Below are 21,664 nucleotides of genomic sequence, written 5' to 3'. Positions count from 1 at the left end.
TTTAAGTTCTTGGCGTTACAGCTCTTAACTAACCTTCCTCCTGAATGTTAGTCAGTTACCTTCTTTTTAGACTACGTTACATCTTCTAGACTACCTATGTACAGCATACATCATATCAGATTACACATAGAATGGAAATACTTAGAGGTTCCAGTCAGCATCTAGATAGCAGGAAAGCAGGAAGCAGAGTGAGCTCCATCAGCCCACCCGGCTCTTTAATACCGACTAGGAAAGAGTTAAATGTGACATCATCTTAGCCATCCCCCCAGACCCGGACTATTGGCTTAGACCCCTCGTGGTGTCATGATACCCACCTACTTGATTAATATTTAATGTCACTTTTCCCTTACATACAAGAATTTGGTATTTTGTAAATATGGCCTATGTTTACTGTTCTTGTGGTGTACATGTTGAGGTCAGTGAGACCTGTGGCCTTGTCCATAGAACAGCTTCTTGGTATGTCCTAGTTCTGCTGACAGAACTGTAGATTTTCTCTCTAAGAGAAAATCCCCTTGAAGGGCAAGTCTGCACCCCAAGCCTTTTTGACTAACTCAGTCCAAATAACTGAGGCCTACTTAAATTATAACAAGGAGGAGGGGCAGGGGTAATCAGTAGCATCGCAAGGCCGATTCCTGAATCGGTCTGCAGGGTATGGGCAGCTCAACCTCTTCAGGACCATTGTGTTAAACCCAGGCATGGGCTCAAATTCGGATTCGGGTGAGATCCAGATAGCACTATCCGGACTCACCCGAATCCAAATTTGAGCCCATGCCTGGTTAAACCCCCCTAGTGACCAGGCTATTTTCTACTTAATTGGTAATGCTGTGCGGGGTGGGGGGTCAAGCTTACCTGTGTGACGTCTTCTTTGTCCGTCCCTCGGTGCCTCCCGCAATGTGTTCCCACGCGCGTCACGTGATTACAAACACTTCTTCCTTCAACCCAGAAGGAATTAGTGTTTGTAGTCATGTGAGCGCCGAGTGTAATGCATCGTGGGAGGCACCGAGGGACAGACAAAGAAGACGTCACACAGGTAAGCTTGACCCCCCCCCCCCCCCGCCCAGCCCGCATAGCATTGCTGGGTGAGATCCAGGCAGCACTATCCGGACTCACCCGAATTCGAATTTGCACCCATGCCTGGTTAAACCCCCTGATGACCAGGCTATTTTCTACTTAATTGGCCACTGCAATTTTAAGGCCAAGCTGCAGGGCCGCACAACACAGCACACAAGTGCTTCCCCCCCCCCACCAACAGAGCTCTCTGCTGGTGGGGTCTGATTGCCCCCTCTGTGTTTATTTTTTTTAAAATAAATATTTGTTTCTATTTATAATATTTTTAATGCGTACGTGCATAATGCGGTTTCTCGGAGACTGAAGGCGGACCTCAGCTCCGCCCACCAAGCTGGAGATGCGCGTGCAGCCTACGCGCAATCTCCTGCAAACTGCTGCCCCAGGACTTTACGCCGATCGGCGTTAGGCGGTCCTGGGGCTGCCGCCACGGCCATCGGCGCAAGCAGTTAAAGCGGAACTGTAGATACATTTTAAACACACTGTTTCACTTACCTGGGGCTTCTGCAAGCCCCCAGCAGCCGTCCTGTCCTGCACCGGTTCTGCCCGAGTCTCCGTTCTCCCACCACCGCTCCGTTCCTCGAGTGGTAAGTTGAAGCCAGCGCAGCCATGCCACGCGTATCCTTTCTTCTCTTTCCCCGCTGGAATAGCGCTATTGCAGACTGGAACGCAAAGAAAGGATACGCGTGGCCAGAACCGCGCAGGAGGAGTGGCGGGAGAAGGGAGGCTTCATGGAGACTCGGCGCGGGACAGGATGGCTGCTGGGGGCTTGCAGAAGCCCCAGGTAAGTGAACCATTGTGTTTAAAATATATCTACAGTTCCGCTTGAAGGTGACCACTAATGATACAATCTTGATTGGAAAATCTTACCAAATCTATGTAATGGAAGAGTAAACTTAGTGAATATACTTTGAATGGATTCTTTAGGTTATCCCTCACATTACATACATATATACATACAATCAGGATTGTATCAGTAGTGGGCACCTTTAGGGCTCATTCACATTTAGGACTTTTTTTCAAGCGCAGGCGATTTTCAAAATCGCGCACAAAACGCTTGTACCATTTTGGGGCGATTTTGGTCTAATGCAAGTTATAGGAAGAGAGCTAAATGCTCACAAAATCGCTTTGTGCGGTGATTGCGTTCGCGATTTTAAGAATAAATACATTGCCTTTGTTCCTTTCTGGGTCAAAGAGTTCACTTCCTGACTTGCGTCAGGGAGTGAATGAAAAAAATCGCTCTACAAAAACGCAGCACGCAGGCAAGCGCCGGGAGGCACTAAAAAAAAAATGCGCACAAAATCTCAAAACGCTTGATTTTAGATGTGAACGAGGCCTCAAGGTGCCCATTAACGGTATAATTTTTTTTCACTAAATGTGCTTTCGATGCGATTTTTACGATTGAAAATAATCGGAAGGTAATTATCGATTGTTCACATTTACTGAGCGATTCTTTCTTCAAATTCGATCATAAAATCTAACTTTCGGATCGATATTATCCTAATAAGCAATCGACCAAAGGCTTGTTCCTTATCAATTGCCCTCATAAACGGCGCATTTTCTAAACAATTCGATCATTAAAATTGCATTGAAAGATCGCATTTAGTTAAAAAGTTGTACCATTAATTGGCGCCATAACAGTTGAGGACTCTCGTCCAATCAGTCGATACAATAAACCTAAGCTACAATCTCCCTGCGGACGCCGCGGACGTGGCAGTGGCGAAACCCCTTAATCTGCTCTGTGGAGATCTCTGTCAATAACTCCGCTCAGACATACTCACCATTCCCCTCCGGCAGACGGCCGCTGGACATACTGCAATAATCATAGTAGGATTCATCCATTTTGGCTTTGTCTTTAATCTGGACAGTCACAATACGCCGGCAAATGACGGCCTCGAAGCCAACCACTACCGTGTGCTCGTTCAGCGGGTACACGAACAGCGCTGCGGGAGAAGAAACAGTGGCGATTATTATTATTATTATTATCGATTTACATAAAACCAGCATATTCCATGCCAAGTAACAATAACAGTGGCAAAAACAATGTAGAGAGACAATGACAGGATACAAACAATGGTGATACAAATCATACTCAGTCATAACAGCATCCCAAATGCCTACATTTAAAAAGGGCATCGCAATAATGTGGGTGCCGGAAAAGGATCCATATGAAAATGGCGCCTGCGAATAATGGCGCACGGTGTTGCCGCTAATCTGTTTGTCACTTATCGCTATTTAACGTTAAAGCCTTATCGTTATTTAGCTCTGTTTATTTTGTTGAAAATAAGCGTTAACACTGTATCGTTATTTATCGTGGTAAAAAGCGGTGATATAAAATGTATACCTAACCCTACTCTCACACAGAATCCTCTCTGTACCTATCCCTACCCTAAGACCTAGACCCCCCCTGGTGGTGCTTAACCCTAATCACCTGCCTGGTGGTGCCTTACCCTAACCACTTCCCTGGTGGTGCCTAACCCTAAATCTCCCCTGGTGGTGCCTAACCCTAACCTTGACAGTGTTACGTTAAATCCATTCACCGTTTTGCAGTTAAAGCGGACCCAAACCAAACATTTTTTTAATTAAAAATATTTAGTTGCACCACTCTGACACATGCAAAGATAAATAAACACTCCCTGAAGCCTATGAGCATTTCAGAGCATGCTTTTCACCCTTCTCTTTTCATAACTAGGATTATACTGGGGGCAGCCATTAGCAATTCCTCCATTGCCGGACACCACCTACTTGACCAGTTTGCCGGATTCTGTGCCGGCAATATGAAAGGAAGGGAGGGGTTCTTCCAATAAATGTAAAATATTTCATATTTGTCATCATGCAGCTGAAAAAAAAGGCTGCTATTTATTAATATAATTTAGAAAATAGATTTTATTTCTGAACTCTTGTATTTTTAATTTGGGTCCACTTTAAATAACGTCTGCAGTTTGGCTTATGTAGGGCGCTATTGATAAATAACGTTACTGTGGGCAATAACGTCTGCTGTTTGGCAAATGGACGGCACTATTGATAAATAACGTTACTGTGTGCCGTTTTTCTTCTTTTTTCCCTGTGCGCCATTATTATGCAGTACTAACGATAAATAGCAATAAGCGTCTCTTTTTAATGTGGCGCCATTTTTATGCATAGGCGCTGTGCGCCATTATTCACTGACCCGGCCGGAGAAAGACGTTAGTGGATTATGGGTAAAATTACTAATATTCCACTATTGTCAGTGCCTAATATCGATAGTAAAATATTGGTAATTTTAAGTGATATTTTACTAACACTTAACCTAATCCTGATCTCACACGAGGTCCTTGTCTTTTATACTACTTGTTTCAGTTGCTCCCCTATTTGCCTGGAGAAACGGGTGACACCGGTGAAACGTGTTGCAGTGTGGTGTAGTCAAAGAAAGCAAATTTTTGTCTGTATCCGTCTAAATCAAGTCTTCTTTGGGGAAATAAGTCCATCACCAGCTCCTTTTTTTAAAGGAGAACTGTAGTGAGAGGTAAAGGGAGGCTGCCATATTGATTTCCTTTTAAAGAGAAGATCTGAAGCGAGATTAAAAACAGCATTTTACCTTATATTCAACAGGGGCATGGTTGCCGCTGCTAAAACGCCGCTATACCGCGGCAGAACGACGGGTCTTTACCCCCAAATCCCTTCCGTGGTGTCCGGGGATCGCTCCCTGTTGAGGCAGGGCTAATGGCCGCAGCCCTGCCTCTCAGCGTGAATCTCCGCCTCTCCCCGCCCCTCTCAGTCTTCCTTCACTGAGAGGGGCGGAGAGAGGCGGAGATCCGCCGCTGATAGACACGCATGGAGGCAGAGCTACAGCCAAAAGCTCTGCCTCCATGAGCAGCAAAATCTACGACCAAGTTGGTCGTGGATTTTGCAGGGGGGGATTTGGGGGTAAAGACCCCTCATTCTGCCGCGGGAGAGCGGCGTTTTAGCAGGGGCAACCATGCCCGTGTAGAATATAAGGTAAAAAGCTGTTTTTAAAGTCGCTTCAGAGTCTCTAAGCAATACCAGTTGCCTGGCAGCCCTGCTGAGCAATTTGACTGCAGTAGTGTGAATCACACCAGAAACAAGCATGCAGCTAATCTGGTCAGATCTGCATTCCTGTTCAGGGTTTGTGGCTAATACTATTAGAGACAGAGGATCAGCAGAACAGCCAGGCAACTGGTATTGCTTAAAAGGAAATAAATATGGCAGCCTCCATATACCTCTCACTACAGTTCCCCTTTAATATGTTTTTAGCTTATTTTATCCTTTGTTAGCACCTCTATTCACGTATCTCCTGCTTCATTTTGTTCCACCCTTGGTGGGGGGTGTCTTCCCTACTTTTCTATCTACAGCGAGCGACTTCTTTACCTGGATGGGGCTAGGTCTAATCTCCGCAGCTGTCTAACAATCACATACGCATTAAAAATATTATAAATAGAAAAAGTGATATATTTGTAATAGAATAAATAGCCTTACAATCACGTACGCATTTCAAAAATTTTAAAATAACGGTAATAATAAAAGCGATATGTTAGTAACATAACAAATCTGAAAACTATAATTTACGCACTATGGGCCTGATTCACAAAGCGGTGCAAAGTGTTTGCACGCCAGTGAAAAGCCCTTTATCACGCCTAAACTCAGTTTAGGCATGATAAGAAGAAACGCGCGTGAATTTTGCATGGTGCAGTGCGCCCGATGCACCCATTAAACCCTATGGGCGCTGCGCGCGGAGTTGCGCGATTGCGCACGCAAAACTTTGTGCGCGGGACTTTGCGCGCGATAAAGAGCACAAATCGGTGCTAACTCAGTGGTGCAAAGCTTATCACGCCTAAAGTCTTTTAGGCGTGATAACTGAGTTATCACCACTTTGTGAATCAGGCCCTATAATTCTGAAAAGAAGGCTAATACCAAAAGCCATATATTTGTAATACATTTAGCTTGAAAACGATATTTAAGTATTATACTTATGAAAACGAATTTGAAAAACAATAAAATAAGTGAAAATGAAAAAGTACTTATTAAACTCCTGAAAGCGAAATTTAAAAACGATAAAATAAGTTAAACTGAAAGTCAAAACGAATTTGTAATCGATATTTGTCATAAACGTTATTCTGTAAACGAAAAGTTTTGTTATCACGATCCCTGCAACCGCTATTTGATGGGCGCCTTAATTTCTTCTTTGGCGCCGATATTTCGCCTTGCAGCCTATGGCGGCACCCTTTTTGTCCATTAGCCATATGCGCCCTTTTTTCCTGCTTCCGTCTAACCAGTGGTTGTCTAATGGAATAAAGTCTGTGCAGGCGCTCAACATAGATAGTAGTTCACAGTCCCAGAATAGTCTGTATTCAAATAGGCAAAGACGATTCACACGTTCAAAAATAAATATCCACCAGGTACTCTCACCAGATCAGTTGGCTGACTCAATCACAAATCAGCAAAACCAGCATAACAATGTACTCCAACGGTCTTCCACTGCTCTTAGCATCTGTAGATTAAACACAATGTGTGGATATAGCGTGATATCACGTGTATCACGCTATGTCCGCACATTGTGTTTAATCTACAGATGCTAAGAGCAGTGGAAGACCGTTGGAGTACATTGTTATGCTGGTTTTGCTGATTTGTGATTGAGTCAGCCAACTGATCTGGTGAGAGTACCTGGTGGATATTTATTTTTGAACGTGTGAATCGTCTTTGCCTATTTGAATACAGACTATTCTGGGACTGTGAACTACTATCTATGTTAAGCGCCTGCACAGACTTTATTCCATTCATTTAGGGAGGTTGTTCCCATCCCACTGTGTGGCGACCCATGGTCTTCTTGCTTCATTGTGAAACTATACATAAGTTTGGAGTAGCGCCTGTAACCACATTAATTTATAAGTGGTTGTCTAATGTTGGGTACACATGATGCATTTTTTCCGTCTATTTTCCGTCCGATCGATTTCCGAATAGATTTTCCGATCGATTTCCGAATAGATTTTCCGATCGATTTCCGATTCGACCCTCTTATCTTTCTTTTGCTAGGTACACACCATACAATTTTCTGTTAGATTCTTCTGTTATGCTGGGAATACACGGTTCGTTTTTGCCTTCGTTTTAGCCTTCGATTCGTTCGGTAAACGAATCGAGTGTTGAAAACGTATGTGAAAATAGTCATAATCTCATTATAGTTTCGATTAATAGACCCCAAAAACGAACGACTAGTGATCGAACATGTTTGATATTATCTCTCTTTATCCATCTAATCGAGCCATTGGTAGGCTTGATGGCTGTTCAGATCGATTATATATTCGTTTATGCTAGTCCGTCCCTGTAAAAAGGGATTTTCGTTTCGTTTCTTTGCAGCCTTCGATCATTGGAAAAACGAAACCATCAGAATCGAAAAAAAAAACGAAACCGTGGGTGGTGATATTAACCGTATGACCGATTATTTTGGGATCGAAAAGGACAAAAGGCACAATCGAAACGAAGGTTTAAACGAAGGCAAAAACGAACCGTGTATTCCCAGCATTAGATTTACCTACAACATGGAAAAAAGCTATCTGGCAGGTAAATCTAAGATAAAATCTAACCGAAAATTGTATGGTGTGTACCTAGCATTTATCTATTTCCATTCACTTTTATGAGAAATCGATCAGAAAAACGATCGTAAATACGATCGGACATGTCGGAAATTATCTATCGAACCATCTATTTAACACAAATTTGTATGGTGTGTACCTAGCATTAGGGGTAACCATTATTTGTGAGTATTATTCTATATACAATACTAGTAGCCATTTATCTAACTTACTACACTATTGGTGTTTTTCAGTACTACTTTTGTCTTTTGTGCCTGTTCGCACACCAGCCATCCTCTACCAATGCCTAACCCTAACTGACCACCTTGCCGCAACATTTGCCAATATGTATGCCTAACCCGCTTGATTAGCGGCTGAGGCGGTTGTTATTGGCCGCCTCAGCCGACCTTAGTCAAGCGTATGTACAAGGCTTCAGCCATTAACCTTAAACAAGCATGCAGATCAGGTGTCTCTGACTGACGTCTGACTGGATTAGCTGCATGCGTGTTTCAGGTGTGTGATTCAGACACTACTGCAGCCACACAGATCATCAAGACTGCCAGGCAACTAGTATTGGTTAGAAGGAAATACATTTGGCAGCCTCCATATCCCTCTCACTTCAGGTGTCCTTTAACCACTTCACCACTGAGGGGTTTTACCCCCTGAGCACCAGAGCAATTTTCACCTTTCAGCGCTCCTTCCATTCATTCGGCCTATAACTTTATCATTACTTATCGCAATGAAATGAACTATATCTTGTTTTTTCCGCCACCAATTAGGCTTTCTTTAGGTGGGACATTATGCCAAGAATTATTTTATTCTAAATGTGTTTTAATGGGAAAATAGGAAAAATGTGGGAAAAAAAAATAATTATTTTTCAGTTTTCGGCCATTATAGTTTTTAAATAATGCATGCTACTGTAATTAAAACCCATGAAATGTATTTGCACTTTTGTCCCGGTTATAAAACCGTTTAAATTATGTCCCTATCACAATGTTTGGCGCCAATATTTTATTTGGAAATAAAGGTGCATTTTTTTCAGTTTTGCGTCCATCCCTAATTACAAGCCCATAGTTTATAAAGTAACAGTGTTATACCCTCTTGACATAAATATTTAAAAAGTTCAGTCCCTAAGGTAACTATTTATGTATTTTTTTTTTAATTACAAAAAAAAAATGGGTAGTGTGGGAGGTAATGAGTTAATTTTTTGTGTAACCCTCATTTATTTCTATGTGAAAAATGCTTAGGGTGTAGTTTTACTATTTGGCCACAAGATGGCAACAGTAACTTTTTGTGTATTGCGACCTGCGAGCGTCCTTCCGCTCGCAGGAAGTATAAGGAGGCCGTGAGTATTTGTTATTTTTTACAATGATCGCGCTGCCCATTGGAGAGCAGCGGATCATTGCGGGGCTTAGATCAACGAACGGGAATGGATTTTCCCGTTCATTGATCTCCGGGCGAGCGGGCGGCGGCGTGTTTACTAGCGGCGGGCGGCGTGTTTACGAGCGGGAGCGCGGACAGCGGCGGGAACGCGGAAAGTACGGATTTCTCCGTCCCTGGGGGTTAAAGGATGGAAAAAGGGACGGAGAAATCCGTACAGGCGGGGGTAAAGTGGTTAAGCTATCAAGTCCTCCTTTGTTATGCTAATTGTTAGTGCACAATTCGTTTTTAAAATAATAATGTATCCCTTACCTAATAGGACTAGCAGTTGTTTTAACAATCATATCAATCTCCCTTCTCCTAAAAATGACTTTTTAAGATATTCCACAGTTTCACTTTATGTTTAAATCTACTTTTTAAGTTTTAACTGTTTTATTGTTTTTGCTCAATGGCACATTCATTGACGTATGCCAGAGCTAAAATCTATGAACTATTGACCCTTTTTATCGCTTTCCTGCTCTCAGAAGCCATTTTCTGCTAGGAAAGTGTTTTATAGTTGGAATTTCTTATCAGTGAGGGTCACACTGTAGTCACTTCCTGTCAGGATTGAGTCAGCCACTTACATACCTGATATTTAACTCTTTCAGGCAGAGAAAGAAAAAAAGCATAGCATATTTATATGTGTGCTAGGCACTGTACATACACATGTCTATCTCATCATGTCACCTCGGGTATCCTTTAATAAGAGTTCCATAAAGCACAGCTGTCACCCCAGACATCTGCCTGTTTTGCCTATGCCTAAAAACTGCCCTGGACAGTATGATAACTGCACAGCCTATAACCATTCCAGAGGCAGGGAGTCAAATCTTTCCACTAGCGGCGATTGCGTTGCTGAATCGCAAAATCGCAAACTGCTAGTGATTTTGAAATCTCTACGGTTTGCTTTTTAACATAGTAATCGCGGTAGGTAATTTCCACTACCGCGATTCGTTTTTGACTCAAACGCGATCGCACCGCGGAGCGATCGCACCGCGGAGCGATCTTTGCCGCGATTTTGCTATGCAGTGCATTGCATAGCAAAATCGTGAACGCAATCGCCGGGAAGTTTCCTGCACTTGCGATTCAGCAATCACTAGCGTTTAGCGCGAACGCTAGCGATTGCTAGTGGAAAAGGGCTGTAATGGGGGAACAGACAGCAATAAAGAAAACACCTTTCATACTATTTATATTTATCACAATGCAAATAAACCCTTTTTCTGGCATAGGGCTTAGGATAAGTAATCAGCGTCCAGTACTCCAGCAGAGGCGGGATTATGGGAGGCGGTGCCTTGTTCAGGAAAACATATTTATTTTGTCTATTTATAAGCGGCAATGTTCCCTGCGCTACGGAGGCGTTCGGTGGTTAATCTCCCAGCAGAGCCGGTGCTATTCAGCACAATTAAGTGTCCACTTGAGGAGAGATTTGCCGGCCGCAGCAGCGCGGCAGATCATTATGTACCATTTGAGTGACCCTGAGCCCGGGAGATTGTCACCGCGTCCCCGACTGCATCCAGCAGCTAAATCCTCCGCCCTCCGACAACTTTCATATTCCTCTGTGTTCACAAAGAGATGCATAGAGATGTGGCCTAATGTGCCGGCACACCAAAGCAGAAGAACGGGCAACAGAAGTGACCCGAAATCTGAGAGAAAAACCTGCCTGGCACCCATCATTGTTTATTCTGTGCGGATCCGAGATGAAAAACTAACTTTAACAAGTAACTTGTCTATATATCTTGTCTAAACTTTATACAGCAAATCTAGCTGCAAACAGCTTCAACAGTTTATGATGTATTCCTGTGATACAATGAGAGCAGCCATGTTCTGTTTTGTCACATTACACACAGGCAAGCTGATCTGCATCTCCATCCCTTAGCCTGTGAAAACTTCACTCCCCCCTCCTCTTCCCTCCTCCTCTCTGCCTCTGAAATCTCTGGCTAGTGACCTCCTCCTCCTGCCCAGACTGAGCTCCCATAAGCCCTTGCTACTAAGGCTTAGAGTGCAAAGGAACTTTGGAGAAGCTGTGGGCGAGGCTTGTTTAGTTTATAGGGAATTAGAGTATTAAAACAAAGAAAAGTATTTGGCTTGAGGAATGCCCTATAAACTATATGAAAGGAACACAATTATGCAATGAGTAAAAGTTTATCTCAGATCCACTTAAGGCTGCTTCCACACAGGAACGTTACAGGCGCATGTTAGTGCAGCCTGTAACGCTCCCCAACTCACAGCAATACAAAGTCAATGGGGCTGTTCACACTGGCCACGTTGCGTTACATGTAACACTGCACGTTCTTAAGAACGTGCAGCATACTATAGCGTTCCAGCGTCTTAAGCCGCGTTAGACTGTTTGCACATGCTCAGTGTTGGGGCGGAGAGGAGGCGGGGAGAGGCCGCTACGTAGCCGCGCACATGGCTACTCCATATGCACTGCACTGGTGGCCGCTGATTGGCTGGCGGTACCACGTTATGCAGAGTGTTTCACTCCGCATCACATGGTCCCGCCGGCCAATCAGCGCCACTCTCACTGCCCTAATGCGGAAAGAGCCGTTAACGCGGCTCACTCAACGTCCTCTACCAACACCGGCAGGCGTTGCGTTAGGGGACGTTATGCGACCATAACGTCCACTATAATGCAACGTCCCGGTGTGTAACTAGCCTTAAAGAGGAACCCAATCAGTAGCCTTTCCCACCAGAAATGTCTACTTTTCTCTAATAGATTATCAGGAGGGTCTGTGTGGCTGACATTGTGGTGAAACCCCTCCCACAGTGTGATGTCATGGCCATGGTCCTGACAGTTTGCTGTCTGTGAACCTCATTGTATTGTGGGAAATAAATGACGGCTATTTTCCCACTGCCAAGTAAGCTATATCTCCCTCTGTGCATAGAACTCTCAGTAACAAACATTCTGTATAGATCACCTGGCAGGGCTAAAGTTGTCATCACCAGTGATAAATCCAAGTGTAAATCAGGAAGAGGAAAGATTTTACAATGGGCAAACACTGACTGCATAATCTATAAATTAATATTATAACAAATACGCATTTTATTCATTATGTTATTTTCATCAGTTTCTCTTTAAACAAAAAAAAAACACCCATAATTTAATCCCTACCATATTTATAAAGCACTGGCATCTTCTGCAGCACTTTCCAGAGCACATACTGTAGTCATGTCACTGACTGTCCTCAGGGGAGCTCACAATCTAATCACTACCATAGTCATAATCTAATGTCCTACCATATTATTATGTATTTATATAGCACTGACATCTTCTGCAGCACATTACAGAGTACATAGTCACGTCACCGACTGTCCTCAGAGGAGCTCACAATCTAATCCCTACCGTAGTCCTAGTCGAATGTCATACCATATGTGCCTATATGGGCACATAAATGGCAGATGAAATTCAATGTCGACAAATGTAAAGTCATGCATTTTGGTTGTACCAATGGTCTAGCACCATACAAAATAAATGGGATACAGTTGGGGACATCAAACTTGGAGAAGGACTTAGGAGTACTCATCGACAACTAGTTAAATAATCGTACTGTAATGATCGCTGCTGCAGCAGCTATTACTGGAAGTATTAGTGCTGCAGCTCAGGCAGTTCTGATCTATTTCCATGCAAGTTGCATAGCTTTGTCTGTCTTTCCCTGCTGTCAGCTTGTGACTGATTATCATTCACCTGTGTGGGAATCTGCATGTCTGCTCCCATTGGATGACCTCAGTATAAAGATCTGCTTCCTGCAGGGTTTCCTTGGGTTTTCATAGCTTCAGCTTAAGCCTGCCTTGCTGTCGCTTTAGCCCCCGATCGTGTTTCTTGTTATAAAGATACTTTGCTGGTCTTTGCATCATATATTGGTTCATTGCCAATATATATGCATACCAGCACGTTTATTATTTTCCTTGTATTTGTGTTACGTTAATACATCAGTGTCGCTGATGTATACGTACACGAACTGTTTATATCCTGTGTGCAGTTAGTCAGCCTTCCAGCACGTTTTGGTAGTTTGCGCGTACCGTGAGCACCCGTGCTGAGCTAGTTATCCTGTTCCTGGTACCGTTTGTGGATTGCGTTCATCTCTGCGAAGAGATAACGAATCCTTCTGAATCCTGTCCTGTTACCGTTGGTGGATTGCGTTCATCTCTGCGAAGAGATAGCGAATCCTTCTGAGCCCTGTTCCCTGTTTTGCTCCAGTGTTAGTCAGCGTTCCTGCTTATGTCATATATCGGTTCATTGCCGATATATACATATGTTAGTCAGACGTTACAAATAGTTTCATTGATAGCTGTAATTGTAATACGCTAGGAAAACATACTTATTGTATATTTATCTGTGTTACGTTCTTCTATCTCAATCCTGCTATTTTCTGACTATCCTGTCCTGTCTTTGTGAGGCACGCCATCGCCGCAACGCATTGGCTGCGTCATTCCAGTCTGTCTTGTTTTGGACGCTTGCTGTCGCTAAGTAGCCGCTAGCTAGCAAGCGTTCATTCTGACTACCTGTCCTGATCTCCTCAGTTCTGGTTTATGCGCTCAGCGCTACTTTGCGCTGAGACGTTATAACGAAAGCATTGTTTGTGGCTGTCAGATCTGCACTGGCTCTGTGCGCCACAATCTCCTATTGGAGTCAGTCCTCCCCTCCACTATACTAGGGATAACCTGTTTTCTGGTGCTAGTGTGTGTACCTCCTCCACGCCAGTTCATGCGTTGCATGCTGACTGTGGAGAATACACCACCAAGCGTTACACGTACTCAATGCCAAGCCGCTGCAGCTAAAGCTAACAAAATTTTGGGGTGAATTAAAAGGGAAATAAAAACTCGAGATGCTAGCATAATATTGCCCCTGTTTAACTCTCTAGTAAGGCCACATGTGGAATACGGAATTCAGTTCTGGGCACCACATTACAAAAAAGATATTGCAGTTTTAGAGCAGGTGCAGAGACGAGCAACAAAACTGATACGTGGGATGGAAGGTTTCGCTTACCAAGAAAGGTTAGATAAACTGGGTTTATTTAGTCTAGAGAAAAGACGCCTTAGAGGAGATCTAATTAACATGTATAAATACATCAGAGGGAAATATAATAGCTTGGCGGATGAGCTTTTTGTCTCTAGGCCTTCTCAAAGGACTAGAGGACATGATCTGCGCATGGAGGAAAAAACGATTTAGCCATTTATTTAGGAAAGGGTTCTTTACAGTAAGAGTGATTAAGATGTGGAATGCATTGCCACAGGACGTCGTTATGGCAAACTCTATACCTCCTTTTAATGGGGGCTTAGATGCTTTCCTTGCGTTGAAAGACACCCATGGCCACAATTACTAGGTAATGCCTAATGATGTTGATCCAGGGATTTTATCTGATTGCCATCTGGAGTTGGGAAGGAATTTTTCCCTTTTGGGGCAAATTGGACCATGCCTTGTAAGGGTTTTTACCTTCCTCTGGATCAACAGGGATATGTGAGGGAGCAGGTTGGAGTTGTACTTTGTTCTCTGGTTGAACTCGATGGACGTATGTCTTTTTTCAACCCAAATAACTATGTAACTATGTAACCATATTATTATTATGTATTTATATAGCGCTGACATCTTCTGCAGCACATTACAGAGTCATGTCATTGACTGTCCTCAGAGGAGCTCACAAAGTGACGTTCTTACCATAGGAAGAGTCTAACACCACTACAATAAACTAGGGCAAGATATGGGAAAAGCCAATTAGCTTAGTATGTTTGCTGGCATATTGCTGGGCATACACGGCTCCATTTTGCCGCTTGATTCTCCCACTCGATTGATTCACCGATCGATTCCGCAGGCGATTCTCTTATCTTTCGCTCATTTTTCTTTTTCTTTTTCCATTGCGCTCAATGCGGAATTGAGCGGCGAAACGATCTGCGGGAGATCGGACATGTCGGAAATTATCTATCGAACCAGGGCCTCTTTACTGCATTCTACTATATGTCACTACAGGGCCTATTTACTACATTCTACTATATGTCACTACAGGGCCTCTTTACTGCATTCTACTATATGTCACTACAGGGCCTCTTTACTGCATTCTACTATATGTCACTACAGGGCCTCTTTACTGCATTCTACTATATGTCACTACAAGGCCTCTTTACTGCATTCTACTATATGTCACTACAGGGCCTCTTTACTACATTCTACTATATGTCACTACAGGGCCTCTTTACTGCATTCTACTATATGTCACTACAGGGCCTCTTTACTGCATTCTACTATATGTCACTACAGGGCCTCTTTACTGCATTCTACTATATGTCACTACAGGGCCTCTTTACTGCATTCTACTATATGTCACTACAAGGCCTCTTTACTGCATTCTACTATATGTCACTACAGGGCCTCTTTACTACATTCTACTATATGTCACTACAGAGCCTCTTTACTGCATTCTACTGCATGTCACTACAGGGCCTCTTTACTGCATTCTACTATATGTCACTACAGGGCCTATTTACTACATTCTACTATATGTCACTACAGGGCCTCTTTACTGCATTCTACTATATGTCACTACAGGGCCTCTTTACTGCATTCTACTATATGTCACTACAAGGCCTCTTTACTGCATTCTACTATATGTCACTACAGGGCCTCTTTACTGCATTCTACTATATGTCACTACAGGGCCTCTTTACTGCATTCTACTATATGTCACTACAAGGCCTCTTTACTGCATTCTACTATATGTCACTACAGGGCCTCTATACTGCATTCTGCTATATGTCACTACATGGCCTCTTTACTGCATTCTACTATATGTCACTACAGGGCCTCTTTACTGCATTCTACTATATGTCACTACAGGGCCTCTTTACTGCATTCTACTATATGTCACTACAGGGCCTCTTTACTGCATTCTGCTATATGTCACTACAGGGCCTCTTTACTGCATTCTACTATATGTCACTACAGGACCTCTTTACTGCATTCTGCTATATGTCACTACAGGGCCTCTCTACTGCATTCTACTATATGTCACTACAGGGCCTCTTTACTGCCTTCTACTATATGTCACTACAGGGCCTCTTTACTGCATTCTACTATATGTCACTACAAGGCCTCTTTACTGCATTCTACTATATGTCACTACAGGGCCTCTTTACTGCATTCTACTATATGTCACTACAGGGCCTCTTTACTGCATTCTACTATATGTCACTACAAGGCCTCTTTACTGCATTCTACTATATGTCACTACAGGGCCTCTATACTGCATTCTGCTATATGTCACTACATGGCCTCTTTACTGCATTCTACTATATGTCACTACAAGGCCTCTTTACTGCATTCTACTATATGTCACTACAGGGCCTCTTTACTGCATTCTACTATATGTCACTACAGGGCCTCTTTACTGCATTCTACTATATGTCACTACAGGGCCTCTTTACTGCATTCTACTATATGTCACTACAAGGCCTCTTTACTGCATTCTACTATATGTCACTACAGGGCCTCTTTACTGCATTCTACTATATGTCACTACAGGGCCTCTTTACTGCATTCTACTATATGTCACTACAAGGCCTCTTTACTGCATTCTACTATATGTCACTACAGGGCCTCTTTACTGCATTCTACTATATGTCACTACAGGGCCTCTTTACTGCATTCTACTATATGTCACTACAAGGCCTCTTTACTGCATTCTACTATATGTCACTACAGGGCCTCTATACTGCATTCTGCTATATGTCACTACATGGCCTCTTTACTGCATTCTACTATATGTCACTACAGGGCCTCTTTACTGCATTCTACTATATGTCACTACAGGGCCTCTTTACTGCATTCTACTATATGTCACTACAGGGCCTCTTTACTGCATTCTGCTATATGTCACTACAGGGCCTCTTTACTGCATTCTACTATATGTCACTACAGGACCTCTTTACTGCATTCTGCTATATGTCACTACAGGGCCTCTCTACTGCATTCTACTATATGTCACTACAGGGCCTCTTTACTGCCTTCTACTATATGTCACTACAGGGCCTCTTTACTGCATTCTACTATATGTCACTACAAGGCCTCTTTACTGCATTCTACTATATGTCACTACAGGGCCTCTTTACTGCATTCTACTATATGTCACTACAGGGCCTCTTTACTGCATTCTACTATATGTCACTACAAGGCCTCTTTACTGCATTCTACTATATGTCACTACAGGGCCTCTATACTGCATTCTGCTATATGTCACTACATGGCCTCTTTACTGCATTCTACTATATGTCACTACAAGGCCTATTTACTGCATTCTACTATATGTCACTACAAGGCCTCTTTACTGCATTCTACTATATGTCACTACAGGGCCTCTTTACTGCATTCTACTATATGTCACTACAGGGCCTCTTTACTGCATTCTACTATATGTCACTACAAGGCCTCTTTACTGCATTCTACTATATGTCACTACAGGGCCTCTATACTGCATTCTGCTATATGTCACTACATGGCCTCTTTACTGCATTCTACTATATGTCACTACAGGGCCTCTTTACTGCATTCTACTATATGTCACTACAGGGCCTCTTTACTGCATTCTACTATATGTCACTACAGGGCCTCTTTACTGCATTCTGCTATATGTCACTACAGGGCCTCTTTACTGCATTCTACTATATGTCACTACAGGACCTCTTTACTGCATTCTGCTATATGTCACTACAGGGCCTCTCTACTGCATTCTACTATATGTCACTACAGGGCCTATTTACTACATTCTACTATATGTCACTACAGGGCCTCTTTACTGCATTCTAGTATATGTCACTACAGGGCCTCTTTACTACATTCTACTATATGTCACTAGAGGGCCTCCTTACTGCATTTTACTATATGTCACTACAGGGCCTCTTTAATGCGTTCTACTATATGTCACTACAGGGCCTCTTTAATGCGTTCTACTATATGTCACTACAGGGCCTCTTTAATGCGTTCTACTATATGACACTACAGGATCTCTTTAATGCGTTCCACTATATGACACTACAGGGCCTCTTTAATGCATTCTACTATATGTCACTACAGGGCCTATTTACTACATTCTACTATATGTCACTACAGGGCCTCTTTACTGCATTCTAGTATATGTCACTACAGGGCCTCTTTACTGCATTCTACTATATGTCACTACAGGGCCTATTTACTACATTCTACTATATGTCACTACAGGGCCTCTTTACTGCATTCTACTATATGTCACTACAGGGCCTCTTTACTGCATTCTACTATATGTCACTACAAGGCCTCTTTACTGCATTCTACTATATGTCACTACAGGGCCTCTTTACTGCATTCTACTATATGTCACTACAGGGCCTCTTTACTGCATTCTACTATATGTCACTACAAGGCCTCTTTACTGCATTCTACTATATGTCACTACAGGGCCTCTATACTGCATTCTGCTATATGTCACTACATGGCCTCTTTACTGCATTCTACTATATGTCACTACAGGGCCTCTTTACTGCATTCTACTATATGTCACTACAGGGCCTCTTTACTGCATTCTACTATATGTCACTACAGGGCCTCTTTACTGCATTCTGCTATATGTCACTACAGGGCCTCTTTACTGCATTCTACTATATGTCACTACAGGACCTCTTTACTGCATTCTGCTATATGTCACTACAGGGCCTCTCTACTGCATTCTACTATATGTCACTACAGGGCCTCTTTACTGCCTTCTACTATATGTCACTACAGGGCCTCTTTACTGCATTCTACTATATGTCACTACAAGGCCTCTTTACTGCATTCTACTATATGTCACTACAGGGCCTCTTTACTGCATTCTACTATATGTCACTACAGGGCCTCTTTACTGCATTCTACTATATGTCACTACAAGGCCTCTTTACTGCATTCTACTATATGTCACTACAGGGCCTCTATACTGCATTCTGCTATATGTCACTACATGGCCTCTTTACTGCATTCTACTATATGTCACTACAAGGCCTCTTTACTGCATTCTACTATATGTCACTACAGGGCCTCTTTACTGCATTCTACTATATGTCACTACAGGGCCTCTTTACTGCATTCTACTATATGTCACTACAGGGCCTCTTTACTGCATTCTACTATATGTCACTACAAGGCCTCTTTACTGCATTCTACTATATGTCACTACAGGGCCTCTTTACTGCATTCTACTATATGTCACTACAGGGCCTCTTTACTGCATTCTACTATATGTCACTACAAGGCCTCTTTACTGCATTCTACTATATGTCACTACAGGGCCTCTTTACTGCATTCTACTATATGTCACTACAGGGCCTCTTTACTGCATTCTACTATATGTCACTACAAGGCCTCTTTACTGCATTCTACTATATGTCACTACAGGGCCTCTATACTGCATTCTGCTATATGTCACTACATGGCCTCTTTACTGCATTCTACTATATGTCACTACAGGGCCTCTTTACTGCATTCTACTATATGTCACTACAGGGCCTCTTTACTGCATTCTACTATATGTCACTACAGGGCCTCTTTACTGCATTCTGCTATATGTCACTACAGGGCCTCTTTACTGCATTCTACTATATGTCACTACAGGACCTCTTTACTGCATTCTGCTATATGTCACTACAGGGCCTCTCTACTGCATTCTACTATATGTCACTACAGGGCCTATTTACTACATTCTACTATATGTCACTACAGGGCCTCTTTACTGCATTCTAGTATATGTCACTACAGGGCCTCTTTACTACATTCTACTATATGTCACTAGAGGGCCTCCTTACTGCATTTTACTATATGTCACTACAGGGCCTCTTTAATGCGTTCTACTATATGTCACTACAGGGCCTCTTTAATGCGTTCTACTATATGTCACTACAGGGCCTCTTTAATGCGTTCTACTATATGACACTACAGGATCTCTTTAATGCGTTCCACTATATGACACTACAGGGCCTCTTTAATGCATTCTACTATATGTCACTACAGGGCCTATTTACTACATTCTACTATATGTCACTACAGGGCCTCTTTACTGCATTCTAGTATATGTCACTACAGGGCCTCTTTACTGCATTCTACTATATGTCACTACAGGGCCTATTTACTACATTCTACTATATGTCACTACAGGGCCTCTTTACTGCATTCTACTATATGTCACTACAGGGCCTCTTTACTGCATTCTACTATATGTCACTACAAGGCCTCTTTACTGCATTCTACTATATGTCACTACAGGGCCTCTTTACTGCATTCTACTATATGTCACTACAGGGCCTCTTTACTGCATTCTACTATATGTCACTACAAGGCCTCTTTACTGCATTCTACTATATGTCACTACAGGGCCTCTATACTGCATTCTGCTATATGTCACTACATGGCCTCTTTACTGCATTCTACTATATGTCACTACAGGGCCTCTTTACTGCATTCTACTATATGTCACTACAGGGCCTCTTTACTGCATTCTACTATATGTCACTACAGGGCCTCTTTACTGCATTCTGCTATATGTCACTACAGGGCCTCTTTACTGCATTCTACTATATGTCACTACAGGACCTCTTTACTGCATTCTGCTATATGTCACTACAGGGCCTCTCTACTGCATTCTACTATATGTCACTACAGGGCCTCTTTACTGCCTTCTACTATATGTCACTACAGGGCCTCTTTACTGCATTCTACTATATGTCACTACAAGGCCTCTTTACTGCATTCTACTATATGTCACTACAGGGCCTCTTTACTGCATTCTACTATATGTCACTACAGGGCCTCTTTACTGCATTCTACTATATGTCACTACAAGGCCTCTTTACTGCATTCTACTATATGTCACTACAGGGCCTCTATACTGCATTCTGCTATATGTCACTACATGGCCTCTTTACTGCATTCTACTATATGTCACTACAAGGCCTCTTTACTGCATTCTACTATATGTCACTACAGGGCCTCTTTACTGCATTCTACTATATGTCACTACAGGGCCTCTTTACTGCATTCTACTATATGTCACTACAGGGCCTCTTTACTGCATTCTACTATATGTCACTACAAGGCCTCTTTACTGCATTCTACTATATGTCACTACAGGGCCTCTTTACTGCATTCTACTATATGTCACTACAGGGCCTCTTTACTGCATTCTACTATATGTCACTACAAGGCCTCTTTACTGCATTCTACTATATGTCACTACAGGGCCTCTTTACTGCATTCTACTATATGTCACTACAGGGCCTCTTTACTGCATTCTACTATATGTCACTACAAGGCCTCTTTACTGCATTCTACTATATGTCACTACAGGGCCTCTATACTGCATTCTGCTATATGTCACTACATGGCCTCTTTACTGCATTCTACTATATGTCACTACAGGGCCTCTTTACTGCATTCTACTATATGTCACTACAGGGCCTCTTTACTGCATTCTACTATATGTCACTACAGGGCCTCTTTACTGCATTCTGCTATATGTCACTACAGGGCCTCTTTACTGCATTCTACTATATGTCACTACAGGACCTCTTTACTGCATTCTGCTATATGTCACTACAGGGCCTCTCTACTGCATTCTACTATATGT

The 21,664-nt window shown here is 42.7% G+C and overlaps 1 protein-coding gene across 6 annotated transcripts in view; it reads right to left on the bottom strand.

Annotated features, from left to right (window-relative positions):
* The window catches only part of VWA5B1 (von Willebrand factor A domain containing 5B1), a 363,216-nt gene that overhangs the window by 137,121 nt on the left and 204,431 nt on the right, over window positions 1–21,664 (bottom strand). For all 6 annotated transcript variants that reach the window (XM_068241760.1, XM_068241758.1, XM_068241754.1 and 3 more), the window contains one exon: window positions 2,847–3,008. In XM_068241760.1, coding sequence (XP_068097861.1) covers window positions 2,847–3,008 — 162 coding nt within the window. The remainder of the gene's footprint in view (window positions 1–2,846; window positions 3,009–21,664) is intronic.

The sequence above is a fragment of the Hyperolius riggenbachi genome, chromosome 6 (assembly GCF_040937935.1).
Source record: "Hyperolius riggenbachi isolate aHypRig1 chromosome 6, aHypRig1.pri, whole genome shotgun sequence".
Classification (NCBI taxonomy): Eukaryota; Metazoa; Chordata; class Amphibia; order Anura; family Hyperoliidae; genus Hyperolius; species Hyperolius riggenbachi.
The sequence above is the reverse complement of the archived record's forward strand: the minus strand, read 5'-3'. Positions and strand labels throughout refer to the sequence as shown.